We start from the raw sequence: 23,223 nt of genomic DNA, 5'->3' as shown, positions 1-23,223 counted from the left end.
GCTGCTAAATCTGGAAACAGGTAAGTGTGAGTTGAGCTTTGCCTGGAGGCAGGATCCCTGCAGCCTCTGGACATTCTGTGTTCCTGGTCTTCTCTCTTCTGAGGTCCCTGAGTGTGCAGCAAGTCCTGGTTCTACTTCCTATGGAAAACACTGCTCTTTGGGTCCTGGCAGCTTAGCTTATATTCGGAGGGTGCATCAGGAAGCTGAGGTGAGCACGGGTGAGTCCTCTGTGGAAGCCACCCGTGATCATTGTGCCTTGTCTCCTATTGAAGCTTGTTTCATGTGGCAGCTGTGACATTAGTCTAGCTGTGTTGCCTCTGACCCCTCCGCCTGTCAGATGGCCTCAACTGTGATGATAGTGTGTATTTGGAGGAGCTGAGCAGGCCAAATGATGGCTGTCTTCACTTTCTTCTCTACCACCCCTACTTCTTTCTCCTTCGGAATGTTTTATTCTAAGGAGAACTCAGAGTCACTTGTTTAAAGGAATTCTTCATGCCTAATTTCTGTGCTGCAACTTAGCAATGGGTTGAGTGTTTGGTGTTAAGACTGACTGGGATAGGGAGAAAAGGGCTTGCTATGCAAGAGAAGAGTTGACGCATCTGTATGGTCCTAATGTTTGGCCTCAGGTTTCTTGGCACCTAAAATGTTAAAACCGCAGGGACTGACCTTTGCAGAAACCCTGGAGGAACCCTGCCTATAGAAGAGCTTGGGAGGGGAGCAACACTATGCTTGCTTGGCCAGCCAGCACTGCTCCATCGGTCCTGGGCACACTGCAGTGCAATGGCTGCCAAGCTGCTCTCAAACACACTGGAGACATGAGCTACCAAGGACTTGCAGCAGGCTCGGAGAAAGTCTCTGAGTGGAGGTTTGGACCCGGGATGTAGGATGTGCTTGAGCTCATCTCTGCATTTGTCAGTGGGATCAGTAGACTCAGATGACGAGACCTTGAGCTCCCAGGTGGCTATCCAGTTCTCTGGCTTTCTTGTTGGAATGGCTCTGATGTTGCAGCTGTCATCTTGTCACAGACTCAGTTTTAGGGAACCTGTCTGAAAACACCTTCCTATGCTTGGCCACCCAGGAATAAACAATGCTGTTGTGTGTGTATTTCTAGTGTAGCGATGGCAGATCAAGTGATGATATTTTCATTTTGTGTTCTCTGTGACATTGGCCATCTACTGCGGAGCAGCTTACACTACACAGCGTGCTTCTGTGGTCAGCACTCACACAGGTTGGGATTTAACTGTCAGTCCGAGCTGTGTTGGGAGGAGCTGCTTCCAGGTTTCACCTGTGGCAGTTGCTGGCTCTAGAAGATCCTCTTCCAAGGTTGCTAATACGGCTACTGGCAGACTTCCCATCTTGTTGGCTCCCTGTCATGTGAGTGTCTAGTTAGGGACGCTCACAACCTGACATCTCCCTCAGAGTGAGGGAGAAGGGGGAGGGCAAGACAAAAGCCACAGTCCTTTTGTGACCTAGCCTCGGAGCTGACACCTCATCACTTTTGCTGGGGTTTAGTAGTTGGAAGTGAGTCACTAGGTCCCTTTCGCATCCAAGACAAGAATACTATTAAGGACAGGATAAATAGGAGGCCTAGTTATGGGGCATCTCAGAGGTCACCTCTCCCTGTCAATCCCTGGTCCCAGTGGCCCTTATCCTACATATAAAATGTGTTCCCTTCCACAGCAGTAGCCGGTCAGACTCTAGCACTTGAGTTGGTTTGGTGCAGATGAGGGCCTGACTCAAACCCTTGGAGAGGAAACTGAAGGGATAGCAGTCAGCCCGCCTGCCCATACCCAGGACAGATGTCCCCACTGCAGGCCTTCCTGCTTAGTGCGAAGAAGACTGGGAGATGAGATGGCCTCTGAGCTGTAGCCACCCTGAAGTCTAGACTGGGAATGGCTGCAGGGTCCTTGTTAAACCCCAAGACCTCAGTATTCCTCCCGGTCTTGTTTCTCCTCCTGGAATGTGCTCTTCCTACAGCGGAGACACTGTCACCTGCTTCCTGTTGTGAGGGCTCACAGGATCCAGTGCCCATGTCCTCCTGAGGCCTACTGCCTCTTCAGTTCCAAATGGTAGTGTTTCTGATGCCTTCATTTTCTCAGAAACTTGATAGATCTATGGATCTCCTTGTTGGCACTCCATATGAGCTGAGTCATGGCCTACAAGATAATCCCTGTTCGCTCTGTATGGTGAGGAATCATGCCCCTCAGTTTTCCTGGGGCTGTCTTGTTTAGACCATGTACATCATAGGACAGCTTCACTAGCTGGCGCTTGCAAGCAGGGACTCCGGAGCCTTAGCTACCGTTGGCTGCGCAGAGGAGGTCTGGCTGTGAGGGTGTATTTCTAGGAGGGTGCAGACTGGGGAGACAGGTGCAGGTGAGTGTTCCAGGGGAGTGGTAGACACAGTGTGCGGAACAGGAGACTGGAAGTTATCCTCCTTGAGTCCTTTAGATTTCTTTGGCTTTAGCAGAGCCTCCTGCCTGTCTTGCATTGCTTGCCCCTCCATTGGTTACTTACCTGACTGGAGATGTGACCAATGATGTCTGCTCTGCTGAACCTTGGGAAAGCTAGAGAGGTCAGTGCTGTCTGCATGTGCCTGCCTTATAGGGTAACCAGTACAGGTAACCTGGCAGGGAGTGGGCCTGACCACAGCCACGAAGCACTGTGCTGCTGCCCAGCTTGGAGAGCTCATATGTCCCTGAAGACGGTCATTCTCACAGCACTTGTGGGGGTGTCTGACTGGGCTGGGCACAGGGTAATGGGTGAAGGGCTTGGGAGTAGAAAGTGAGGCAGCCCTAGTTTTCTCTCCTGGAGGATGGAAGGTCCTGTCGCTACGGGCGGCTGGGAAATGTGCCAGGGTGTTTGTCAGTCCTCTGGTGTTCAGTTTCCTTCTGAATGTGTGCTCAGCAAGATCCCTGGTGATTGATATGGATATGTGTTTGGTCAGTGGACTTCATTGCTTGAGCCTCTGTGCAGTGCATCATGGGGGGAGCAGATGGTGGAGCAGAGCTTACCTCCTGGCAGCCAGGAAGTGAAGGACAGGCAGGAAGGAGCCGGGGTTCCAGTGCCCTTCCAGGGCACACATGTCTTACCTCCTTGCAGCCAGGAAGTGAAGGACAGGCAGGAAGGAGCCGGGGTTCCAGTGCCCTTCAGGGCACACCATGTCTTACCTCGTGGCAGCAAGGAAGTGAAGGACAGGCAGGAAGGAGCCGGGGTTCCAGTGTCCTTCCAGGGCACACCATGTCTCATTTCTTTTCCTGTTGCTGGGATAGATAGCTGACAGGCCATCCCAGGGAGGAGAGCTTGGCTCTAGCTCAGGGTTGGTTTAAGGGAATCCAGTTTAGCGAGCTGTGGAAGGCATGATGACTGGGGCTTCATTGGTGGTGGGAACTTGCAGGGCAGATTGTCATATCTGTGCAGATCAGGAGGCAAGAACTCAGGCTGGAGCTGGACCAGGCTAATTCTCAGGGTCTGCTCCCAGTGAGCCACTGCCTCCAGTAAAAGTCCCATACCTTAAAGGTTTCACAGATTCCCAGAACAGCACCATGAACTGGAGATCAAGTGTTCAAAATACAAGGCCGTTGGTGACATTTCACATTCAAACCTTGACATATCTTAATGACCTAGTTTCCTCTAGTTGGCCCAGCCTCCCAAAGGTTCCTCCACTTCTTAGTAGTATTGTGGAGCAACCCTTCTTTCTCTGGCTCAGCAGCTCTGGCAGAACTCTTGCTCTGAGGGCAGCGATGTGCCTTGCCCTCTAGATTATGGGGCACCTTACTAAAAGACCTGCCATAGCTATCTCTCTTTCTGCCACCATAACAAAAATACCCAATGCTGGGGTACTCAATAAGGTAACGAGGTTTGAGTAACTCTCCAAATTTGACTAGCCCTTTCTGACTGGCCCCTGGTCAGTCTCACAGCCCTGGTGCTCTAGCACCACAGAGTGGGAACACAAGCAAGAGGAAGCCAGCAGGGAGGGGCCAAACACACCCTTTCTACAGCCTGCTCTGGTGGGAACTAGCCCACGCCTGTGAGCAGCATCACTGCTTTTACGGGGCAGCCTAATGTGTTAAATGTCCCATTGCTTTTTAATACTGTTGCATCGGTGAATTAATGTGAGTTTGAGGGGGGCAAGTCTTACTCAGTGCCTCTAGAAACCTCCCACCGTGGCTGCACATCCGTGTTCAAGTACACCAGGGCAGGAAGCAAGCCCGTGCAATCTGAGCTTCTGATAGTGGCCCTGGGAGTGGGAGGTGGGAGCGTGTTCCAAGAAGAGGGTGCAGGTGAGGTGGGTAGGTGATGGGAGTGGAGCCGGCATGTTCCTGCCTCAGGTTGGTGCCTCCTCTCTTAGATTCTCTGCCCAGGGACCTGTAGTCCCTGAGTGGGCTTCCCAGGTGGGCTCTGTTGTCCCTGTTGTTTTTCTTGTGTCTGGCACGGAGAAAGCTCTCATGTTGATGTGTGCGACAGATGTGGGCACAGCAGCCTGCTCCTTTTAGTGAAGCTGTTTGAGGTGCCCGTGGGAAGACAGGCAGGACATGGTTTCCCCTACGGTGGTCCACCTGTCCCCTGCAACCAGAGCTGGTGCTTTTCAGTGCAGATGATGCTCCTTGGCAGATGGAGAAGACGAACTGGTGATGGCAGTGATCTGAGCGGGACAGATCTCATGTGGTTGGCTGCAGGTCAGCTGGATCATCACATCCAATGGGGACACAAGATGGAGGTGCTGTCCTTTCTGGGCAGTCACCGCAGGTTTCTGTCTTAGGAATGGGCAAAACTGTGCTCATTCACACAGGTGCTGGTGTGATGTGAGGAGTGGCCAGCCCATTGTGTTAGTGGGCTGGTCCTGGAGTTTTGGGGCCTGTGTGTGGCTGCTGAAGTTCTGTGCCCTCTCAGTTTAAGTGTGGTATGTTCTTGTCCTTTTGCTCTGTTTTGTGGGGGCACTTTCTATGCTCTCTGCTCAGAGTGCACAGCTCCTTGTCTGTCTTTGTCTCTGGGAAATGACCCACCAACTTCTGAACCAACCAACCCACCATTGCCCCCACTACCGTTACTCTCTCCCAGAATCCAAGCTGCTAGCTGCTCATTAGAGACTGCATAGAACTAACAGGGTCCCTTGGTGTCTTGTCCTAACACTACAGCCCATGTCCCTTGAGTTGCAGGGTAGGTGGGGGCCCTCTCTTTTGGCAGCTACATGATCCCGCCCATTATTCTCTGGGTTCCTTTATTCTTAGCCTCTCCCCGCTTTATAAAGTCAAACAAGGCCAAACATCCTCCCAGATGCTGGCACCTGGCTTCAATTTCAGCTGCGGCCAGAATTTCAGAATTCTCTACTCACACACAACCTACAATTTAAGTTGTACAACCCCAAACATACCCTTGAGGTAGGGGCCCTCCTGTCTTCTTGCAGACAAGCCCAGCTCCCAGCTCATGTTTCATCCTCCTGTGCAGCTCAGGGACAGGGCCTCCAGCCTCTCTAACTCTGTTTGTTGTGCTCTATGCTGTGGATGGCCACTGTCCAGCCCCATGGTTTGGGCTTAGGAGATGCTCTATTGTGGTAGTCTGTCATAGTTTGGATAACTTTATCTTGAGGTGGTACCATCTGGTATCTGCATGTCCTTGACAAGGTTTTAGGGTGCTCTTAGGGGCTGGCTGTCTTCCTCTGACATCTGGAGAGCTGACCTTGTCTCTGAGGGTTTTTGGACTCTGCTGGGATTGGGTTGTTGGGCGTGCTTGTGGGAGATAAGCATGTAAGAGACCAGTCATGGAGTAGAAATCCCTGGGATGGGGAGACAGCTGGGAGCCATTCTTAGAGACTGAACCTTCTAGAAGGGGCAGGGGAATGAGGAAAGAAGCTGCCACAAGAGAAAGGCCAGTCGTGAGCTGGAGCCAGAAGGGAAGGGAGGGCCAGGTTTTAGAGGTCTGGGAGCACAATGAGGGGACGAAAGGGATACCGAAGGGCTGATGTAAAGAACTTGAGAGAGAACCCAGGACCCTAGGTGGGTGGGATGCCTTGTAACAGAGGTGGTATCATAAAACCATGTGACTGGGTAGTGGGGACAGCGTGAGGCCGTGGGTTCTGGGTTTTCTAAGGAGGCTGGCTGTTGCATGGATGGGGGAGCAGTGCAGAGGGGAAAGGAGAGAAAGGGGAAGGGAGGCTTGGGAGTTGATAGCTAGTGTTTATTTTTGTTTGTTTTTTGAGATAGGATTTCTCTGTGTAGCTCTGACTGGCCTCAAGCTCAGAGGTCCGCTGCCTCTGTCTCCTGAGTGCTGGGATTAAAGGTGCGAGCCCCCATCGCCTGGCTCTAGCAAGTTTTTAACGGAGAGCTAGAGCGGGGAGCGGGGCTTGGAGTGCAGTTAGACAGAAGTTGGGTCCCTAAGAAGAAGCAGACAGAAGGGTCTTTTGTAGGCAAAGGACTCCCTGGCTGAGAGCAGCTGGGGATGTCTGCACCCAAGTGCAGGGTCGCCACTGCTTTGGGAGTAATTCATGAAGCAGCAGGTGTCAGAAGTCAGTGGTGTTGTCTGGTGTAGTGGCCTTGTGGGCACCTGATCTGTGGCCTGAGAGGTCTTCACAGAAAGGAGCTGTTTTTCTCACCTTGCTGCTCTGTGCCTTGCTTGGTGACAACCATATGGCTGAAGAACCTGCTGGTCCTACCTCTTCACTGTGTCCTAATGGGTCCAGATCCAGGTCTGCCGGGGGCAGGATGACGGGTGGGTAGGAGGGCAGGCCTGGGCTTCCACGAGGGCCTAGGAATCAGGCCGCTACAGTAACTGGGAGGTCAGGGCATCAACTTCAACCCATGGGGTGGTGTCAGTGGGACAGCTGTTGGTCTTCCATGTGTGCCTGATGTAGATGTTGGTGGAGGTGGTGCCCGGTGGGTGTTTGACAGCACAGGTGTTGTGGGTGGGGGTGGGGAGCATAATTGCTGCAGGGGAGGGCAAGAGGTGGCCAGGGGATCTGCTGGGGGTAGGTCCCTGTTAGAGAATGTGGCCTGGCGGCACCTGTACTGATGAGACTGGGCTCTGGAGGGCCTGTTCCGGGCCCAGTACCCTCTGTGTCTGTGTTCCCTAGACTGGTCCAGACAAGTGAGGGGTTTCTTGGCCCTGGAGGAGGGCACTGTGTCTCTGGTCCTGGAGCAGCTTGCAGCGATGATTGAGCTTCACAGTGACACCATGGTCAGCACTGTCCCAGGCAGACCATCCTGTGCTGTGTCCCTCCTGCAGTCCCTTGTGTTTGCTTCTGGAGCTGCCAAAATAAGAAGCTATAAGGCTGAGCCGTGTCGTGGCACCTGTGGGTCTGGTGACCTCGCTAAAGTCACAGTGTCCCAGGGCTGAGTCTTCCTGGAGGCTTTGTTGTCTCCATCTTACATCCTGAGCCCTACCCTTGGGTCCTCCAGACACACACGCTGTCTCTGCTGAATGACACCTCTCCCCATCCCTTTCCCTGGGCTCCAGGGTTCCATGGAGCTCCCTCGAATGATCAGGACTATCTGTCTCCCTATCTCATATCCTTAACACCAGCTTGTTGCATGCTCTGTGGTTGGGGAGGGAGCGTGCATGAGTGTGGGCATTACAGTGCAAGTGTGTTAGGGCCACAGTTCTGCCATCGCTTCCCAGAGAAGACCTATATAGTTGATTTTTCCTTTTTGTTTGTTTGCTTTCATTTCTTTTCACCCTTTGGGGGCCCGTTGCCCAGCTTCCAAATAAATACACGGAGTCTTATTCTTTCTTATGAATGGCCGGTCTTAGCTTGGCTTGTTTTTAGCCAGCTTTTCTTAAATTATCCCATCTACCTTTTGCCTGTGAGCTTTTACCTTTCTCTGTTTCTGTATATCTTTTCTTCCCTTCTTGTTCTGTGTCTGACTGAGTGGCTGGGTGGTTTACCCCCTCTTTTCTTGCTGCTTGACCCTTTTCTCCTTCCATTTATCCTTTCTGCCTATCAGCCCCACCTGTCCTTGCTCCTGCCTTGCTATTGGTCATTCAGCTCTTATTTAGGCCAACCAGCTGTTTTAGACAGACAAAATAATGCAGCTTCACAGAGTTAAACAAATGCAGCATAAAGAATGCAACACATCTTTGTGTCAGTAAACAAATGTTCCACAGCATAAGCAAATGTAACACATCTTCAACTGATATTCCACAACAGATCCACTGAGATCTTAAAACAGCTTCTTGGTCATCTTCAGTGTGGAGTGGAGTCCAGGGCTTCTCATATGCTAATCATTCTCTATATAGGATTGTACTCCCAGCTCCAGTATGTACATCTTATGATGACTAATAAATTATTAATTTAGCATCACTTAGATATTAAATGATGCCATATTTTATAGATAAATTGTCCTTTCTTTACTCCTGTGTAGCAAAAGTAATTCTCCTCAAACATGCATCTTGTTTGGGACTGTTGGGACCATTCCTCAGTCTCCTGATGCTCTTCCGCTGCCCTTGCCAGTTAGCCTTGGTGTGTCTGTAAATCATTTAGAATCTGTTCACAATTCTGTTACTGGAAACTATCTCAAGACACAGAATGTCTTAAGAGAGTAATTAATTCAACGACATGTTCTGCAAACACCAAGCTCGTCATTATAGTTTGGATCATCACATTCCAGCCACTGTTGGATTGCCTTTCCTCCCAGACACAGGGTCTCACTGTAGCCCAGTCTGACTTCCCCCTTATAGAGATCTCCTGCCTCAGCCTTCTGATGTAGCAGTTATAGATATGTGTGTATTGGTATCTATTTTTTCTGTGTGGTATATGTGTATATACGTGTTTGTGTATGTTCAGATCTTTGTGACAAGGTCTCACTGTGAATCTCTGGCTGCCCTTGAACTCACACAATCTGCCTGCCTCTGCTTCCTGAGTGTTGGGCTTAAAGGTATATGCCACCACATAGGCTTCCACCTTATTTTTTGAGACAGGATTATTCACTGACCCTGTAGCTTGCCAACCAATAGACTCCTAGCATCCTGCCCTTCTCTGGTACTGGATTTATAGGCATGTGTTGCTTTGCCCACTTTTTAATGTAAGTGCCAAGGCTCAAACTCGGGCCCTTGTGCTTACATAGACGCACTTTACCAACGGAGTCACTGTCACACCCACTGTATTTTCTAAAGGATAACCTTGAAGGAGTCTTAGGCAGTAGAGTTCTCACAGCATTAGATACCCATCCAAGAGATGCCTGCATGCTGGGATGGCACCTGCCTTCCCTGGTGGGAAAGGTTTCTTGTGCCTCTGCGGACTGTGTGACACACATAGACAATGTGACTTATGTCTGTACTTACTCTTCTTTGGGAGACTGGAGTGTTTCATACATGCTGTACAGAGGACACAAGAAGTGACAACCATAGACTCTGAGTCCCTGCTGGGCCCCTGCTTGGACATTTCACATGTGCATGTTGTCACAGCTCCTCGCTAGAGGGACTTAAGTGTGTCCTTGTGACTCCCCTGGGAGAAGGTTCTAGAAGCTCATGCATGGTGTCTTGGGCATCCCTGTGTATTGTCCTCTCTGCTGATTTTACCTGGAGCCCCTGTACTGTGATGAGTTTTACCCTGGTGTGCTTTGTGCCATGTCCTAGGAGTCCTGTGGATCACTGTCCTGGGTGGTGTGGGGACCCTGACTCGTCTGTTCTTTAACCTTTTGTCTTTAGAGTAAAGTAGCTACATTTTTACTTTCTTAAGGCTGATTAAAAAATACCCTCAAGGAGCTGGGAGAGATGGCTCAGCCATTAAAGGCTAAGGCTGACAGCCAAAAGGACAAAAATACCCTGGAATCTTAGGCCTGAATTTAATGACAACCAGTACTTTATGAAGTCATACCCCCTGGAATAAGTAAATCAGTACAGCATTGTTTTGCTTTGTTCAATTGCTGTTTTTATCTCTCCTCCTGGATGATCTCCATGGTTTTATTGATTGAGGTTGTTTCATACTTATGTGTTTTCCTAGCATAGCTCTTTGTTCAAAATTAATTGTGGGAGAGTCATGGGATATGGGAGTACATTTTGTGGAGGGAATTTGGGATCAGGTAAAATAGTTGGGTGGTGATCTTTGGGGCCTTTGACCCCAGAACAGCAGCAAACCTTGCTTTTAACACTGGACTTGCTTTTAACAAGGGGTTCCATGGAGCTTTCAGGGGAACCTAGGCCTGCGCCTTAGCCTCTGTCTATGCAGGCTGAATGCAGAGGCCTCCAGGTTTTCTGTGGATACCCTCTTCAGGATCCTGGAGAGAGATCACACCTTTCCACTGTGATTGCAGCGTTCTTAGCCCGGCATCAGATCCTCCAAATTCAGATGGTTTGCCTTTCACCTTGACATTTATGTGCTGACTGTAGAGACTCTGGTGGTTTTTATTGTGAATTACCATGTAGAGTCAGGTAATGCCAGTAAAAGTTAGAGATACAGGATCTTTAATAACAAGGTATTTGCATTTCCTCCTTAGGGCAACATTTCAAGACAAAAAAACCTCAGTCGCATTCAGCATTCCTTGAAACATGGACTCCTTGGACTAGTGGGCTGTGCAACTGGCTTGAAGGTGCACCAGGATGTACAGGGCAGGGGAGCCAGGGAAGCGACAGCCTGGCCCTGTGGCCCCTCGAGTGAGGAGTGTGGAAGTGGCCAGAGGCAGAGCTGGCTATGGCTTCACCCTGTCAGGACAGGCACCCTGTGTGCTCAGCTGTGTCATGAGGGGCAGCCCTGCGGATTTTGTGGGTCTCCGGGCTGGAGACCAGATACTAGCCATCAACGAAATCAATGTGAAGAAAGCCTCGCACGAAGATGTGGTGAAACTAATTGGGAAATGTTCCGGTGTTCTGCACATGGTGACCTGTGAGGGCCCCAGTCATGTGGAGTCCTGCTCCAGTGACGAAGAAGACGGTCTGTGCGAGGGGAAAGGCTGGTTGAGGCCTAAGCTGGACTCCAAGGCTTTGGGTATCAACAGGGCAGAGAGGGTTGTGGAAGAGGTGCAGTCTGGGGGGATTTTCAACATGATTTTTGAAAGCCCAAATCTTTGTGCCAGTGGCCCTGAGTCACCGAAGCTGAAGCAGAGGTCTCTGTCCGAGTCAGCTGCTTTGCGGCTTGATGTTGGCCAGGACAGTCTCTGTGCGCCACATCCCAGCATGCTCTCCAAGGAGGAGATATCAAAAGTTATCAATGACGACTCTGTATTCACTGTAGGGCTGGACAGTCATGACGACTTTGGACTAGATGCAAGTATTTTAAATGTTGCCATGGTCGTGGGCTATTTGGGCTCCATCGAGCTTCCTTCCACAAGTTCCAACCTGGAGCATGACAGTTTACAGGCTATTCGTGGCTGCATGCGCCGCTTGCGGGCCGAGCAGAAGATCCATTCACTAGTGACCATGAAGGTCATGCATGACTGTGTGCAGCTGGTCACTGACAGGGCTGGTGTGGTGGCGGAATATCCTGCGGAGAAGCTGGCATTCAGTGCAGTGTGCCCAGATGACAGGCGGTTCTTCGGACTGGTGACCATGCAAACCAATGATGATGGAGGCCTGGCACAGGAGGACGAAGGTGCCCTGAGGACATCCTGCCATGTGTTCATGGTGGACCCAGACTTGTTTCATCACAAGATTCACCAAGGCATCGCACGGAGGTTTGGGTTTGCATGCACAGCCGACCCAGACACGAGCGGCTGCTTGGAATTCCCAGCATCTTCCCTCCCTGTGCTTCAGTTCATCTCTGTCCTGTACCGAGACATGGGTGAGCTGATTGAGGGTGTGCGGGCCCGTGCCTTTCTAGACGGGGATGCTGATGCCCACCAGAATAACAGCACCAGCAGCAACAGTGACAGCGGCATTGGCAACTTCAACCAGGAAGAGAAGAGCAACAGGGTGCTTGTGGTTGACCTGGGTGGAAGCTCGAGCCGGCACGGCCAGGGCAGTAGCCCAGGGTGGGAAGGTGTGAGTGGGAGGAGCTCACAGCCTTGGGGTGCACCCTGGAATGGAACTTTCTGCCACGACCCAGAGGTGGGCTCCCCATTGGAAACCAGCCCCCACACCGACAGGTTCTGGGACTTAACAAAGCCTCCAGGGCCTGCCTCTCATATGGAGGTCCCTCCAACCTCTTTGAGGAGTTCTGTACCCCCTTCCAAGAGGGGTGCCACAGGTTCCAGCTGTGGTTTCAACCAGAGGTGGCTCCCAGTCCACGTGCTCCAAGAGTGGCAGTGCGGACATGCCAGTGACCAGGAATCCTACACAGACTCTACTGACGGGTGGTCCAGCGTCAACTGCGGCACGCTGCCTCCCCCCATGAGTAAGATCCCTGCAGACCGGTACCGGGTGGAGGGCAGCTTTGCTCAGGCTCCCCTAAGCACCCAGAAAAGGGACTGCCCCAGGAAGGCTTTTGGAATGCAAAACATTTTTGGGCCCCATCGAAATGTTAGGAAGACCAAAGAGGACAAAAAGGTAAGTTGGAGGACGTTCAGAAGGAATGGCTTCATTGTAACCTGAACAGTTGCCACTCACAGCCCTGGCTTACTCCCAGTGGCCTTGTGGCCTCTGCAGACTGTCACAGTAATCTGCTCTGCCCTGCACTGAGGCTTTAGTCCTGCTCTGCAGCCTCTGCCTTGGTCTGCACCCTGACCTTAGGCTGGTCTCTGGCTGGTCTTGTTAGGACATCTGTACTGGGCTTGACAGGTTTGACAGGACCTCCCTCCCTCTCTGGCTCCTGGCCATGCTGGCTGCTAGAGGGCTCCTTTCCTGGTGCTCCTCTGAAGCCCGTTTGTGTCTGACCCTGAGTTGTCATTGCAGTGTCTGAAGTGAAAGGCTTACAGAAGCAAAGTGGGCTGACTCTCCGGGGACCTCCCTGGCAAATCCCTGGGGTGGCTTAGGTTCTTTGCCTGCAGCTGATGGGGCCTTTGAGCATCACTGCCTCAGAGAACCTGATCTGTCAATGGTCAGTGTCCCTTGGGGACCTCTGGTTTCCTGTAGGATCTAAGTTTGGAACATAGAGGAGAAAAACAGCCCTTCCTCCAGGACTCCATTCAGTGAAGGCGGTGCTGTCTGAGGGTGAGATGCTGGCCACAGCATGGCTCAGTCAGTGTTTACCTCCTTGTTGCTGGGAAGCCATTCTCAGAGAAACTTGTAGTTATAGGCATCTTTCGGTGTTGGTGCATATTTTGGTTTTAGTAGTGGAAAACTTCTCCCAAACCCTCCAAAAACTGGTCAGGGCAGGGAATAAAACAAAGGCTGTAGTTGTCACATGGGGGTGCGGGGATTTGTCCCAGAGCTCTCGTAAGCTGTAGTGATTTTTCATTATGACTTGTATCTGGGAAGGAAGGGTGGTTCTGGTGCCCTGTCCCCAGATGGTCACAGTAACATTGGTGCAGCTAAGTGTGGATTTAAAGCAAACATACAAGCTGAACTGATTTTCAACCTCGTTCTTTTTCACTTTCTAAAAATAAAATCAAGTCTTAGCAGGTTGTTTGAGCTGGAGGCTTTCTTTGCAACCAAATGCAGTGGATTCCCATCTTGGTGAGTGCAAAGTCAAAACAAGCACAACCCAGATGCAAAGAGTGGGAAGGAACTTCCCGAAGCAACTGCCTCTTGAGCAGAGGAAGCATGGGGCCTAGAGATAGTCATCCGGGCAATGTCCCGTCCCTAAGCGTCTCAGTTAAGGAATGCATTCCTGAGCCGCACAGTTTAATATTGGGTGTATTCTTAAAAAATTCATGCCTCTGGGCATGCTCAGTTTATGCCCTAAAATTTCAACTGAAAATAAAGGACAGGACTATGCAGGGCTTGGGGTTTGTTAGAAAGAGAGGGGAGGCCAGAGGGCTGAACTGCCTGGAAATGAGCAGTTGGAGGCTGTAGATAGCCAGTGGTCAGCTTTACAGCACACCCGTTCTTGTTAGCATTTGCCGGAAGGCAGCTAGACCAGCCAGGGTGTGGTGGGGTCACAGAACACAGTGCAGTGATGTAATCAGGGAGGCTTAGTGTGTCTGAGGGTGACCAGGAAAGACCTGAAGCTACCGATTTAAGATGAGGAGGGGAATATAGAAAGGGGTGTGGCTTAGAAAAGTGACAGGGAAGAGACCATACACTCTGAGGAGGCTTGTGAGAAGCAGCAGGTGGTGGGTTTTTTAACGATAGGGTCACTTGATGAAGAGACTTGGGGGTGGGATGCAGCTGCCCAACTGTAGTGGCTATCCCCGTGAGGAATATCCAGCTAGCGATGGCTCAGCCCTTAAAGGCTAGGCTCACAACCAAAACTATAGGAGAAATGTCAAGGTCATTGCATGCAGATCTGCCTCCACCACGTGGAAGAGATGGACACTTTAACATGAACGCCCCTCCAGTGCCTCTGTGGCAGCGCTGAGTAGCAAGTGGGCAGGGTATCTGCAAGGCCCCAGCTGCAAGAGCAGGAGCTGACCACTCAGAGTATCTTGGTGCCTAATGCCTACCATGACACCCCTGTCTGGCCACACAGTGTCCCTGGGTACCATCTGTCCTTGTCGAACCTTCTGTCTAGTACCAGGCAGAGTAGGCCAGTGTCCCTGGGAGGCAGACTTCATGGTGAGAGTGTCTTCTCCCCTCCAGGACAGTCCCAGAGTTCTTATGTATCTGCTTTTTTTGTTAATTGGCTTCCCTGAGCAGAGTGTGTGGGGCTTATTCTTTGTTATGCACCCATGTAGTGTCTGCCTGGTTAGCTTTGTGACTGACGCATGATGTAACAGAGATGTCAAATCTTAGGTGCCTGAGACAGTTCTCCTGCCTTAGCCTCCTCTTCCTTCTCAGTTGAGAACTGTGGCTTCCTCGGGTCTTTCCTGCACGTGTATCCAGCACTACAGCAGCTTTCTAGGTTCCCAGGAATATGTTGTCACTTTCCTCACCCTTCTCTCCCCACCCACTGCCAGGATCTACTACCCTAGCTTTTCCTTTGGAGCAAGCCTTGGCCAGATGCTCCTTCGAGGAGGTCCCTATGACCAGAAGCAACTGTGCCCAGGCAGTCCTGCAAGCAGTGAGTACAAATGCATTTAGCCAGTAAGGTGGTTGTCACCTGTCCCCATCTTGGTAAGAATGAAGTAAACAGACAGCAAAGAGTACCAGTTGGAGGTGCTTTGTTGTCAGTTTGGGAATGACCTTAAGTGAGGTAAACCAGCCTGCCACACAGGATTTAAACAAAACAAGCATGAACTCTGGCGAGCAGTGGACAGATAGCCAAGGGCTGAGAAGGGTTGCAGCTCGAAGCTCCCAGGGTTCTGGGATGCCAGTGAGGGGCCACCCCTTGCAGAGCAGGTCTGCAGCTCGGCCTGCAGGTCTCTGAAGTGGTGTGTGGTCTCACTGTCTGGAAGCCAGAACAAATTCCTGCCTGTATCCGATCCATGAAGTCTCGGAGACCCAAACAGGAACAAGCCCCCTCAGTCTGCAGCTACCCATCCAGTTCTCTGAAGAGCCCTGACTTCATCTCTTCTTCCATTGAATTCTAACACACCCTCTTGCTGAAGCCCTGAATTACGGGACATCAGCTGGGCCCTGACAGGATCCAGCCTGGTGGAGGAGGAGGAGAACCCTGACCCCACCCCAAATTGCCAGAAGTTCAAGTTAGTTCTGGGGTCTGCCTGCAGGGACACTTGTTAAAATGTTTCAGGCAGCTCAGGTTGCTGCCTGCCACTTCCTTGCTTCCTTTAGAAGGGGTTTTTGTTTCATTTGCCACTACTGTAACTGGGACACTTTAATAAACCGTGGGCTTGAGCCTGCCAGTTGGCAGGGAACTGTCAGAAAGCTCAGAGCTCATATGCCCCTAACATCAGGACTGCCATAGCCCAAGGCTTCTCCTCCTGGGGTGTTCTTGCCTTCACCATCCTCACTTAGCTGCTAGACTCCCACTGAACAGCTTGAGGGGGGGCGTGCAAGAATGGTGATGCCCCCTGAGAGTGGACCCTTCCACCTCCATCTGCTGAAATGCCAGGGAGGGTAGTGGAAAGGACTCAGGGAGTCAGGTGGTTGGAGTTGAGAGGTCCTCACTAGGTTTGGGCTTCCATGATGGCCAAGCAAGCCTCCCTTCTCTTTGATCTCAGGAGGCAGAGAAATGTTTTCACTGGTGTGTGTAGTGTGTGGATAGGACTGTCCTGGGCTGTGAGATAGATGTTAGAGAGGCTTCTTGGGGTGCGAGGGTGCATACCTGTGTGGATGTGTACGGGCCATGCCAGGTTGTTTGGACTGAAGGTAGAGGTGTGTTCTTCCACAGACCTGGGTGGTCAGGCTGGTTCCTCCTGAGGTAAGCCTTGTGTGGGGTCATCTTCTCCATATGTCCTGTGTGTGTTCTGATCTCCTGTGTCCATCATACTGCATCATGGTCCACCCTTTGACGGGCACTTGTCAGCAGGTGTCGGCATGTGCTGAGGTTCTAGGTTTAGGATTCAACATGTGGCTATTGGAGAGCGCAGACCAGCCCGCGATAGGTAGTGACCTCCTGGAATTGATGGAGGCCATGTCTGTCTCTTAAAGTAACCAGTGCCAGACTTGTAAATGCTAGCACGGATGTGCTCAGTGATAGACAGAGTAATGTTGGGAGAAGGGCATCAGCACAGGAACGAGGAGGCTCAGGACAGGCAGTGGTCTCACCCTATGCTGATACCATGACAGGCAGGGGCTCTCACTCTGAAGTATTAAAGCAGCAGTTACATGACTCCCTGCCAATCCACTGAGCCGTCAGGGGTAGGCATGAAAGACACCAGAACGGGACTCAGATGTGATGTGGTAGGCTATCACAGATCAGACGGGAAATCTACTGACTGCTTACAAATGGATTGAATTTGCATTAGGCATCATTTGGGTTTAGGGATAAAACTGAATTCTTTTTTGTTTTTCTAGACAGGGTTTCTCTGTGTAGCCCTGGCTGCCCTGAAACTCACTCTGTAGACCAGGCTGGCCTTAAACTCACAGATATCCACCTGCCTCTGCTTCCCAAGTGCTGGGATTATAGACGTGTGCCACCATCACCAATCAAACTGAGTTCTATGCAATGTGGGTTCCTTTGCAAGTTAACCTTCTTGGTTGCCTGAGTCCATAGATGTTGGAGATGGAGGCAGAGCTTGAGTCCCTGGGATTGGAGTTTCAAGAGAGTGTGCAGTCATTCATGAGGAAGGACAGTGTGTGACTAATAAGAGACTCCTTGTGCCGAGTGAGAACAGCAGCTCACAGAAATGCACATTTAAATCCCTTTCTTATATAAAGGTTTCAGTGTCCTCAAGCCGTTGTTAACCATTCACGCTTATTTTTTTGTTTTTAAAGTAATTGTGTGTGTGTGTACACAGGTGGCCATGCACACATGTGCCGTAACACACATGTGGTCGGAAGACAACTTCTGAGAGTTCTCTTCTCTCACTGTGGTCTCTAGACTTGAACTCAGCTTCCTAGGCATGTGCAGCGCGTGGTTTTTCCTGCCGACCGTGTGGCTAGCCCAGGTGTGCACATGCTGATGCAGCCTGTCATCCAGTCACTCTTGGATTGAGACGGGAGGATAGCCCATTCAAGTTCTGCTTAGGCTCCAGAGTTCAAGGCCAGCCTAGACAGTGTAGTAAGGGTCCATCAGAAATGAAAAAGGGGGCTGAGGATGTGGTCCATTGGTAGGAAGTCTGCCCAGTATGTGAGGCCCTGCATTCAGAACCCACTTCCACCTCCCATCCCTACCACATCAAGCCAACAAGAGACTTTGAGCAGGCAGACTGGTAATAACCATTACCTTAGGGGCCAGTGAGAGCCAGGAAACCTATTTTCATCTTGTATCTATTTTTGTGATGGAAATGTAAACTTAGTGACTAAGAAAGTTTCCCTAGATAAAAACACATTAGTTTAGATAGTTTAAATTTTTTTTTATTTTATTTACTGCTATCATCATTGTTAATGTGTATACCCATGCAAACATGTAGGCCACGGCATGCATTTGAGGTCACAGGACAACTTTTAGAGTTGATTCTCTCCTACCAAGTGCTGGGGGATTGAGCTCAGGTCGTCTAGGATGCTTGCTGAGTGCTTTTACTACTAAGCCATCTTGATGGCCCCTAAAGACTCTTTTTAAAAGAACAAACCAGCTGTAACCAGCACTCAGGGTAGGGAGGAGGAGGGTCAAGGGTTCAAGGCCATTTAGTGAGGCTAGTCTGGGCTACTTGAAACCTTGACTCCAAAACAAAACACAAAAACAATGAGCTGGAAACAGTAATTCCTCCTTCACGTGGCCCAGCAATGAGGAACTTACTGATACCAAGCCTAAAGAGCTCTGCATTCAACAAACAAGATTTGTCTAGTCTTTCCCTGTGTGAGAGGAAGTTTCAAAATAGATACTTTCTCCTGGTACTTTCAACAGAGACAAAACCTAAAAAAGGCCCCATATTGTTACCTCCCTGAGCTGGGTATCTGTGGCTATCCCTTGTGTGAACTGAGACTCAGCTCTGTTTAGCCCCCAGTACCCACCCCATGTCTTTGATGAACGAGGTGGCCTGTGTTCCCATGTGCAGTATGGCCTGTCTGGAGATGTGTGCTCTGTGCAGCCCCCTTGCAGTGTCAGCCGCCAGGACGGTGTCTGAGCTTTGGATGGTGCCTCTGGGAGGGTGAGCCGACCTGGGGTTTCAGAGGAGCCTTGCAGGTGGAGGGATGTAGCCGGGTGTGCCTGCCACCCTCTCCTTTGTTTAGTTTCCAGGAAGGAAGATGATTGAGAGTCCTGCTGGAAGAGCCCCAGCTGAGCAATTGGCTTCCCAAACACGGCCATTTGCTGCCCTTCCACTGTGTGTGGATGCTTTGCAAGTCTGCCCTTGGCTTATAGTAGCCCAGCACAACTTCAAAGCTTTCCCTGCGATGTTAGGTGTAGCTGCAGCTTGATCAGCTTTCTGCTGTATGAATGTTCCATTGTGTAAATGTGTCTCACACAGCTCTTATGTTCCTATTTTTCTTAGTTTTATTCTCTTTTGCACATGAATATTTTCTGTGTGTACGTCTGTGAACCACATGTGTGCTTGGTGCCCAGAGTCCTAAGAGAGCTCTGGATTCCCACCAAGAACTGGGGTTACAGGCAGTTTGAACTGCCTTATGTGGGTCCTGGGTACTGAACTTGAGCCATCTGGAAGAGCAGAATACAGTCTCAGTGGAACCACTTCTCCAGCCCTCTGTTACAGGATCAATGCCATGTGGGCATTTTTTCCCGGGTCTGGGTGCAGTTGTTGGGCTTCTTGACCGTGGTTCTGTAGCACTCGTAGTGGTGGTTAACCGTGGCTTATGTTTGCATTGATTATGAAGGTTGCTGGTGCATCTGCTCACACCTCTTGTTTGCTCACACACAGTTTCCGCCAGATTGTCTCTTGCAGGAAGGCAGGACTGTAGATGCTGACTACTTGCTCTGTGGTGATAGTAGGACACATTTACAGACACATGTGCACTGACATACACCCCGGCCTGTGGCTTGCTTCCTTTCATTTCCTTCATGTTTTTGAAGTTCCTGGCTTTCCTTTAATCATGTATAATCTGTGTTTTACATAGTAAAATTCTACTACCTTAAAGGTCAGATATTTTTCCCTGCCACAATATTTTTAGCATTAACTTTTTAATGTGTGTGTGTTGTGTTGTGTAGTGTATGCATGTATATGTCCATGTGTGTATGTAGAAGTCAGAGACTGATGCTAGGCTGTCTTTAATAGCTTCTCTACTGTATGTTTTTGAGGCAGGGTTTCTCATTGAACCCAAGGCTAGTTGCTTCAGCTAGATTGACTGGCCAGTAGGCTTCTGGTATCCTTCTGTTTGCTGGGAATACAAGCACACATCCAACTTATTTTTTAAGATTTACTTTATTATGTTAAATTCTGTGTATGTATTTGTGTGGGGGGATATGCACATGAATATAGGTACTTGCAGAGGCCAGAGGCATTACATCATCCCCTGGATCAAAGTGATTCAAAGTGGTTGTGAGTGTTAGGATCCAAACTCAGGTTCTCATGCCTGCACAGCAAGCACTCTATACACTAAGCCACCTCTCTAGCCACAGGATAACTTTGTGAATAGAATCTGGTAGGTGAAGGTTCATCACAGAGGACATCATTCTAGCACTGAGTTTATCCTTCACCTACATCAGAAATGCCCCATCATAGATGGCATGTCCCCCTTCTTGTCTAAATAAAAATGAAAGGTTTTAACTTTAACATACTAAAACTACATACAACAAAACAGTTACCAAAAAGTAAGAATTACATTTACAATATTTAGTTTATTTATATTTAGCAAATTTAGAGAAAATACTCCATTATCTGTTTTATCTTGGTGACTTCAAAGTTGTATACCTAATTTACTTACTAACATAGTTAAGGAAAACTGCAACTATAACTATCTAGTCTTCAACTCCATCACAGACCCCAGAAGGATATAATAATACCTAATAACAAAGACATTTGGCTGTTTGGACAGTCACCCAAAGTTCCTCTGCTATGTTGGGGCATCTTTCTTCAGCCTACAGGCCTAGAATACCTTACAAATTCTTCTTTAAATGAATCTTTTTGTTTGTTTGTTTGTTTCAAGACAAGGTTTCTCTGTAGCTTTGGTGTCTGTCCTGGAACTAGCTCTTGTAGACCGGGCTGGCCTCAAGCTCACAGAGATCCACCTGCCTCTGCCTCCTGAATGCTAGGATTAAAGGTGTGTGCCACCACTGTCCGGCTCTGACAGACTCTTCCATGAAGCAGGAAATTTGAAGAACTGTCCTGACTTGTTTTGACAAAGTTCAGCAGTCACTTTCCTGTGTGTCCTGCAGAATATCTGGCAGACTTTTCTGTGAAGCAGGAATTTTGAACTGTCCTGCCTCATTTTGGCAAAGTTCAGCAGTCACTTTCCTGGGGGTCCTGCCTGTCCCGTTTATACAGCATACTGTTAGCAGTCAAGGCAAAGCAGTTTCTTGCCCAAGTAGCTAGCTTTGCCACACTGAAAGCAAACCCCACGTGGAGGTTCTTTGATGACTGTCATCTTTTTATGAAGTAGGTTGGTGCTGCCAGGAGTAGATGTGTCTCATTGTCATGAAAAACCTTAGGTTATTCAACATCTTAAATGCCATATTCTGTAGGTCTATGAAGTAAGTGTTTGAAAATCATTTATCTGTCTAAAATATACCTGTTTAACCTTGGAAACATACCTAATGTGACTATAAGTTAGATTATTATACACTAACTACTAGCCTCATTTCTTAATTATACATTGCATTTTTCCTTTTTAATTAATTTATATTTTTTTTAAAAAAATCTTTTCTCATTTTACATACCAATCCCAGTTCCCACTTCCTTCCTTCCTCCTGCCCCTTCTACCTTATCCACACCCCACCTCTCATCCACTCCTCAATGAGGGAATCAACAAAGTCTTGCATATCACTTTGAGGCAGGACGAAGGCCCTCCCCACTATATCTAGGCTGAGCAAGGTATTTCTCCAAAGAGAATGGGTTCCAAAAAGCTAGTTCAAGCACTAGGGATAAATTTTGGTCCCACTGCCAGTGACCCCATGAACTGCCCCAGCCATACAACTATCACCCACATTCAGAGGGCCTAATTTGATCCTATGCTGGTCAGTTCAGAGTCAGTGAGCTCCCAATAACTCAGGTAAACTGTTTCAGTGGGTATTTTCATCACGATCTTGACCCCTTTGGTTTCTTTCTTTCTTCAACTGGACTTTGGGAGCTCATCCCAGTGCTTCACTGTGGATCTCTACATCTGCTTCCATCAGTTGCTGGATGAAGGTTCTATGATGGTAATTAAGGTAGTCATTAATCTGATTACAGGGAAGGCCAGTTCAGGCATCCTTTCCACTACTGCTTAGTATCTTAGCTGGGAATTCCTGGGAATTTCCCTAGTACCTTTAAAATGAACTGCATAAGCACAATATCCCAAACAAGAGTAGAAACATATATAAACAGTATAACAAAAATAACTTTAATTTTATATCAGTATACCAAAAATCCATGCCAATGCAAAATATTTGATTTCTTGGTTGTCATTTTAGCCTATATTTCTATATTCCTCCAATAACAAATATCCACAACCCACCAAATAACCAAAGACCACCCACCCCATATCTTGGGAATGTAGGCATCATTTTCTCTAAACTGCTTCCTGTTGTCATATGCTGTGGGCATAGCATCTTTAGAGGTCCCTGAGAAAAAGATAATTGCCAAATCCTGGATAGACCAGCAGTAACCTTTGTTGATATACATTACCTGTCAAGATTCAAGAGGTCTTCCCCGTTCAAACCTAATCCATATTAATCCTGAAGGAATCCACAGTCTCTCATCTCCTATGAGAACAAAATGCATCTTTTAAGTTCCATTTTACAAACACCTTTTTTGATTTCCATTTTAAAGTTAAGGTATTCCTAAAGTATATAGGCTGGTTTATTTCAGCAGTCCCTCTTTCAATTCCAGTCTCTTAGCAGCTATTCTTTGCTTATCAGCAATCAAAAATTCAAAATCAAGCCAGGCGGTGGTGGCGCACGCCTTTAATCCCAGCACTCGGGAGGCAGAGGCAGGCAGATCTCTGTAAGTTCGAGACCAGCCTGGTCTACAAGAGCTAGCTCCAGGTCAGGCTCTAAAGCCCCAGAGAAACCCTGTCTCGAAAAACCAAAAAAAAAAAAAAAAAAAAAAAAAATTCAAAATCAATCAACAGCACCATACAGGATCCAGACTCGCTGTGTATTTCCATTTTACATAGCCTTTTCTCTTATGTTACTTTTACTCTCTCTTTAAAGACTTGGTTATTTTGAAACTATTTCTTTTCTTTCTTAAGCCTATGCCATTGTTAAACGCATTGGAACCTGTCTAGAGGTTTTTTTTTTTTCCCAGTCTGGACCTCTTTTAATGCATATCTCTAGTCTTTTCTGACCATGTGAACAAACTTTAAACTGCTAAGCTACATGAGAGCCAAGCCTCAGGCCCTCGGCCTGGTCGCAGATGTCTTTGACCAGGAACTGTATTTAAGCCGCAACTCTGGAATGCCAGTGTCCTGCACTGTGGCCGGTGGTTTTTGGTTTTGTTTGTTTGTTTAACTTAGTTTTTTCTTTCTATTTATTATTGGAAAGGCTGTTTAAATGATCTGCTATAAGGCAGAGTTTCTTAAAGGGGCCATATCTGTATATTTTCCAGCTTTCTCAGGCCCTGTGTATTCGAGCACCAAAATGTAGTTTGGTTTTTACTCTTTACTCTTTGGGGGCCTGCCATCCAGCTCCCAAATAAATACATGGAGTCTTATTCTTACTTATGA

General features: G+C 48.8%; 1 protein-coding gene across 3 annotated transcripts in view; it reads left to right on the top strand.

Annotated features, from left to right (window-relative positions):
- The window catches only part of Rgs12 (regulator of G protein signaling 12), a 92,174-nt gene that overhangs the window by 5,175 nt on the left and 63,776 nt on the right, over positions 1 to 23,223 (top strand). For all 3 annotated transcript variants that reach the window (XM_038313264.1, XM_042054170.1, XM_038313269.1), the window contains exon 2: positions 10,428 to 12,411. In XM_038313264.1, coding sequence (XP_038169192.1) covers positions 10,531 to 12,411 — 1,881 coding nt within the window. In that variant the 5' untranslated portion in view covers positions 10,428 to 10,530. The remainder of the gene's footprint in view (positions 1 to 10,427; positions 12,412 to 23,223) is intronic.

The sequence above is a fragment of the Arvicola amphibius genome, chromosome 1, assembly GCF_903992535.2.
Source record: "Arvicola amphibius chromosome 1, mArvAmp1.2, whole genome shotgun sequence".
NCBI classification, from domain to species: Eukaryota; Metazoa; Chordata; class Mammalia; order Rodentia; family Cricetidae; genus Arvicola; species Arvicola amphibius.
Note: the sequence above shows the minus strand (reverse complement) of the source record. Positions and strands in the feature narration are given on the sequence as shown.